At 56.4% G+C, this 6,301-nt stretch overlaps 1 protein-coding gene across 1 annotated transcript; it reads right to left on the bottom strand.

Moving 5' to 3' along the window:
- Positions 1 to 3,371: 3,371 nt before the first annotated feature.
- On the bottom strand, positions 3,372 to 5,810 carry LOC119311686 (9-cis-epoxycarotenoid dioxygenase NCED3, chloroplastic-like). Its single transcript, XM_037587358.1, has one exon. The coding sequence runs from the start codon at positions 5,702 to 5,704 to the stop codon at positions 3,917 to 3,919; it is 1,788 nt and encodes a 595-aa protein (XP_037443255.1). The 5' UTR covers positions 5,705 to 5,810; the 3' UTR covers positions 3,372 to 3,916.
- Positions 5,811 to 6,301: the final 491 nt, after the last annotated feature.

The following is a 6,301-nucleotide window of genomic DNA, read 5'->3' as shown; positions in this document are numbered from 1 at the left end:
AGCGGTGATTGGGGCCGCGAACCCTTTGGAAGATCAAGTCTCCTCAGATGTCAGCGACATAGTTCAGAATTCCAAAACTGATCTGATGACCAGGGGCGTAGCTGTCGATCTGCTCCAGATGGCCAATCGAGTTGGCGCAGTGTGAAGCCGCCGAATACGAAAGTTTGGCCGGGGAGAAAAGTTTTCCTCAGGGCGGTATTGTTGTAGATGATCGATGGAGCCATCGAGCCTTCTAGTGACGGCACAGTGGAACTCTCAATGAAAGCACAAATGTCGGTGTCAAAACCGGCAGATCTCGGGTAGGGGGTCCCGAACTGTGCGTCTAAGGATCGAAGGTAACAGGAGGCAGGGGACACGATGTTTACCCAGGTTCGGGCCCTCTTAATGGAGGTAATACCCTACTTCCTGCTTGATTGACTTTGATGAGTATAGAGGTTACAAGAGTTGATCTACCTCGAGATCGTAATGCCTAAACCCTAGATGTCTAGCCTGTATGATTGCCATCGCCCCTATGGACTAAACCCTCCAGTTTATATAGACACCGGAGGGACCTAGGGTTGTACAGAGTCGGTTTACAGAGAAAGGAAGATGCATGATCCGAACGCCGAGCTTGCCATCCACGCAAAGAAGAGTGTCATCCGGACACGAGGGATGGCCTTCTGTCTTTTATCTTCGCGGCCCACCAGGCCGGCCCATATCGCATAGCCCGGACGCCCGAGAACCCCCTAATCCAGGACTCCCTCACATATGCGACATCGAGCTTCACTCATTGCGCACCACCGACAAATGCACAAAGTAAACAACACTCAATTTCACATGGACATGTGTGTCATTTTTTTTAATAAGGATACTCTTATAAGGGATTGTCCACATTAATAATTGACATTTGGCTTGATTTTTCAAGTATCCCATTAATAAAAATATGAAATGGAGCATGTGGCAATCATCCTATCAGAAAAATAAAATTGCTTTAGTTAGTATGTTCAGAGCCTTGAATCTCCATTGATCCTTTTCTTTTTGTGCGTAAAATATTATTGCCCACTGCAAATACAAAGCAAAACTCAAATGGTCTTCAAAATCAACTCATACTTAAGAAAAGAAAAACTTTTATGAAGTCCATGTAGTCAAAGCTTTTATAGTGTCGCAGGACTGTACCCTTGCATTCTACTTATAAAGGAAAATGTATAGTTTTTGACCATTTTCACAATAACTGCCACAAAAACGGTAGGATCATGGTAATCGAACCTCAATTTATAAACCGAAATATTGGTGAGATATCATCCTCTTAACTATCCAACCACTCGTTTGATTCTTGTGATCTAGTAAAAAAAATGTAAATATGTGATCTAGCAATTTGTGTTCACATAAGCAAAAAGGTCTGTTTAGGACACATCTAGATGTGATATAGTGTCAGTCAAATCTAACCCGATGTCCACTATATTTATGGTCTATTTCATTTTGTTTCAGTTTTTTTTGTTCTTTGTTGCTGCCTTATTTGTCGAAGATTAGATGTGACACCCTTAGAAAACATCTATTGTAAATGTGAATTAGGCAAACTGTAAGAAAAAGATACTGTAACAATCATCTTAGTTTTTTTGCGGAATATTATCGCAGTTAATGAAACATACTCTTATCCACCGCGCCTGTCCGACACGTCGCCTCCCTCGCGCTCGTCCCAGGGCCGATCCTTCTCCGGCCCTTCCGGAAACGTACCGGCGTCGGTTCGACGGCATTTCTGCGGCCGGACCAGGCGTCCGTAGATGGCATCGCATCAACGGCGCGGCAGGAGGTTGGCGGCGCGACGCGATTAGATCGATAACGATATTGCCCATTACCCGTCGAGGACCGCGACGGCTTCCTTGGCGTCGCCGTCGCCTCATCCCCTCGGCCGATCACCAGCGGCCCGCGCGTGCGCGCTTTAAATTTCCCGGCGCGTACGTGTGGGGAGGGAGCGGTCGGTTTACCCTGGCACGCGCGCCACCCGCGCCCCGCCGCCCGCCCGACGTCGACGGCCGAGGCCGAGCCTCCGTCCGTCCTCGCGGAGCCGTTTTTCAGGTAAAGTGGTTAATCGACATCCGCCATGCATGGCATGCACGCAAGCGTGAAGCGTGTCGGATGTGTGCGGCCCTCCGTGCGACAGCCGTCCATTTGTCGATCGGGGGGTCGACGGATGCACAGCCGGCCGGAACGAAAGCACACGAGCTTTTCGAAAGACGTATGAACTGATCAAAGACTTGTATGCTAGTCCCGTGCTCAAGGACTGACTCACTACTCTAGTTTTCAGCTAACAGTACTGCATCGGTACTTTCTCACTGCTGTTTTCTCCGAAAGTGTGTCTACACGTTTTCCAGAAAGCAGAATTAAACAAACCCACCTCGTCGTGAAGGAAGGGACACAGTTCCATTCGGTCAGGGTCTGAACTCTGAAGAGATGCAAAGTGGGAGCGCGTCTTCTCCTTTTCTCTCCGATTAAAACAGCTAGTAGCGCTTTTTGGTTGGGTTTGTGCGGTTCCAGCATCCTTCTTCGGGGGACCCCTCATCACCTTGTAGTCCTGCGGTGCGGTGGTTGCGAAACACGATCTCCGTCTCTCACTCGCACGATGGAGCGGCAAGAAACATGACGACCATCGAGGGCCATACAAATACGCCGAAAGCTACAGACCGACCATCATCGATCAGGAGGAGCGGAGCGGGCTCAAAACGTCACATTGTTCACGCCGCCGATCCGTGCACGCCCGCCCGATAATCCCTTCGCCTCCAAGTCTTCCTCCATGCACTGACTAGGTGTCCTGCAAAAGGGCTAACTACTAGCTACAAGGAAAACACGGGTCAAATTTCACGGATGGATAACCATACCGCTTCTGCTACAAACCAAATCGCGTGTTCGGCATTTTGCTCGAGCCTCCCGTGGTGCATCCACGACTACGCTTCGAACTCACCAGACTGTTCCTTGCGGCGAAATCATATCTGGAACGTACTGTAGTACGCACGTACTCCGTAGTACGTATGAAATTATGCAAGGGAAACAAAGCTCCACAACAGAGACAACACAGCTCGCTCAACATTTCCCTGATCAGATTCAGCGTCCACCTCTCGCCTGTACACACATCGGCCCACAGACTGACGGACGGACGGACGGACGGCGGCGGCCGTGGGGGAAAAAATACAAACGGCAAGACCCCATTTCAACCCCAAAACGCCTAGAAGCAAAGAAAAATCTCGGTTCATCCAATTTGGACTACTGTACTTCGCAGCAACGGATCAATCGATCTGACTTTTATCTTTTACTGACAGAGCAGAGAGACGAGCAAGCTTCCGTTTTACATGGGCGCCAATATTAAACACACAAGCAGAGCACATGACAAGAAAATGTAGTCAGCACAATCACCATATCATTATCATAATATCAACAAATGCACACACACGAGCCAACAACACCGGCAGCGAACAGTGTGTGACAGCAACCGGAGCATATTTGTACGCATACCAACCCGTGTGATAAAATGAAGAACAATATATTGTACAGTAACTAGCAGCGGGCACCAGCTGAGCTACGGTCGCTCTGTAGAAGCAAGCGCCGGCAGAGCAGCTGCGAGCTGGACCCCTCTTCCTCTCCCTCTCTCTCTCCCTATCTCTAATCCTCACTTCCCCGTGACACTATGAGTGGCAGCTAGGTTTTACTACAAGCGCTACTTAATTACACTGGTGTGGGCTGAAGCAAGTGTGAGCTAACTGAATATGAACAGAGATGAGCTGACTGCAGGTGCAGCGGGGAATGGAAGGGAAGATTCCGGGGATCTCCTATGCCTAAGGCGAGGCTCCCTCTGGCAACTTCCTCTTTCCATCTCCTCCTCTGCTTCTTGCCGTCCTCCGGGAAACGTGGAGGCGGCAAGCGGGCGCGGCGGGGCTCGATCGGCTCAGGCCTGGGATTCGAGCTCCTTGCCGGTGACGAAGGTGCCGTGGAAGCCGTAGGGCACGCGGGACGGCAGCTGGATGGTCGCCTCCAGTCGCATGTCGGCGGCATTGACCACCAGGAGCTCCGACGTGCCGGCGGCCTCGTCGTGCACGAAGGTCAGAATGTACCCGTCGTCCTCGCCGCGGGAGGTGGCCGGGTCCATGGGCACGAAGCAGGGCTCGCCGCCGAACCGGCCCTCGCCGTACTCGAACTTGGTGAGCTCCCCCGTGGCGAGGTCCACCTTGGCGAACCCGGACACCTTGGGCCACGGCTCGGCCACGGCCAGGTAGGCGTACCGCGTCTTGCGGCCCAGGAGGTTGGAGTTCACCATGCCGACCTCCAGGTTCACCTGCTCCGACAGCGCCAGGATGGGGCGCCGCGTGGACTCGCCGGTGCGGGTGTTGAGGCGGATCTCCGTGAGCACGCTCTCGAGGCACTCGTCCGACTCGTTGAAGATGGAATCGGCGGGGGTCATGCAGGAGCCGATCACCACCACCTCGTCGGTCTCCTCCTCCTCCCACGCGTTCCAGAGGTGGAAGCAGAAGCAGTCCGGCACGTCCACCCACACCATCTCCGACGAGTCCGCCGCGCACTTGGGCAGCACGCCGAAGCGGGACGTCTTCTCCTTGTCGAGCACCACGGGCGAGCCGCCGCGGAGCATCTCTTGCAGCTTGAACACCACCTGGTGGTCGGGCACGACCACGTAATTCTCGGTGATGGCGAAGTCGTGGATCATGGTGGGCTGGTCCAGCGGGATCTCGACGTCGGCCGACTTGGTGCCGTCGGCCTTGAAATAGAAGTACTTGAGGTAGGGCTTCTTGATGACGTCGTAGCTGAGCGCGTGAAGCTCCCCGGTGGCGGGGTCGAGTTTGGGGTGCGCGATCATGGGGCACTCGAGCTGCCCGTCGAAGTCGTAGCGGCCGACGGTCTGGAGATCGCCGTCGTCGGTGACACGGACGTGGTACGGGATGTCGTCCTCAGACATGGCGAGGAGGTGGCCGTTGAAGTAGACGAGGCCGGCGTTGGCCACGCCGGTGCCGCGCGACGGGTCGATGAGGCCGCAGGCCGCGCGGGCGTAGAACAGAGCAAGGCGCGCGATCCCGGAGTGGCCATGGAGCTCGCCGATGGCCTTGGGGAACATCGGGCGGCCCAGCGCGCGCTCCTGCTGCAGGCGCTCGGTCTCGGTGAAGCGGGAGGCGTAGGTCTCGGCGACGCCGTTGCGGATCCGCAGGGCGTGCACCATGCCGTCGCCGTCGAACAGGTGGTGCCCGGCGACGGGGTCGAAGTGCGGGTTGGCGCCGTTGCGGGCGTACACACCGTTGATGAACGGGGGGATGCGGCCGGTCACCGGCAGCGCGTGCACGGGCGGGGTCTCACCGACCGGCGCGAAGTTGCCGGCGATCTGCACCGCGGGGTCGACCGTCCTGGAGAGGCCGTGGGGGCGCTCCAGCACGTTGGCCACGAATCCCTCCTCGAAGGCGTCGAGCGCCGTGGCGGCGGCGCGCTGGAAGAAGTTGAGCTTCTTCTCCTGCCTCTCCACGGCGGGCGCCTTGGGGACGGCAATGAGGGGCTTGGCCGGCGCGGCATCGGCGCCGCGCACGAACCGGGACGGGGCCGGCACGCGGGCGGCGCCGGAGGGCGCGCGCGGCGCGGAGCTGACGGCGCGGGCGGAGAAGCTGGACCGGCCCGCGGGGCGCGGCCGGTGCCGCTGTATGGAGGAGACCGAGGTCGAGGCTGTGAGTGTCTGCATCTGCGGCGGCGGGGGAGGATCGCGGCGAGAGTCCGGCGGGGTTTGGGCGGAATTGGCGTGGGTTTTGTTGCGGGAGAGAGCGTGCGGTGCGGGAGTGAGGTCTGGATGGACCGATGGATGGTTGATGTCTGGAGCTCGGAGGCCGAGCGTATATATAGAGTTGGAGCAGGGCGGGCGGGCGGGGAGGGGAGACGCGTTGCGTTGGTAAAAGAGACGGATCGATGGGAGTGTGGTGGACGGTTTGAACGGGGTAGCCCAAGGACTCGCACACTGGGAGGAGTGGGGAGGGCGCCCACGTGGTGCGCTGCGGGGGGCGGCAGCGCGGACGGGCTGACTGGGACGTGCCCCGAGCCTCCCGTTTGCTGCTGCTGCGTCGTCTTGTTGGCTTTTCTTCCCTTTTTTAATCCCATAACATGTGTCGACAGGTAACAGCAGGACGGACGAGTACCGACTATCGATCGAGTTTCTCTCTCGCGCGCCAATTCGGAGGCTCTTGTTTTCTCTGCCCTTGGTACTTGCACCCTTGGACTGTTCCATGTGCGCAGGCCTCCTCCTATCCTTTTGCTTGGAGGACAGCGCAGTGCCATTAGCAGATAT

The sequence above is a fragment of the Triticum dicoccoides genome, chromosome 5B, assembly GCF_002162155.2.
Source record: "Triticum dicoccoides isolate Atlit2015 ecotype Zavitan chromosome 5B, WEW_v2.0, whole genome shotgun sequence".
In the NCBI taxonomy this organism is placed as follows: Eukaryota; Viridiplantae; Streptophyta; class Magnoliopsida; order Poales; family Poaceae; genus Triticum; species Triticum dicoccoides.
Note: the sequence above shows the minus strand (reverse complement) of the source record. Positions and strands in the feature narration are given on the sequence as shown.

Bases quoted from the DNA above. Each gene is read 5' to 3' on its own strand.
- LOC119311686 (XM_037587358.1), bottom strand. From the start codon at position 5,704: ATGCAGACACTCACAGCCTCGACCTCGGTCTCCTCCATACAGCGGCAC.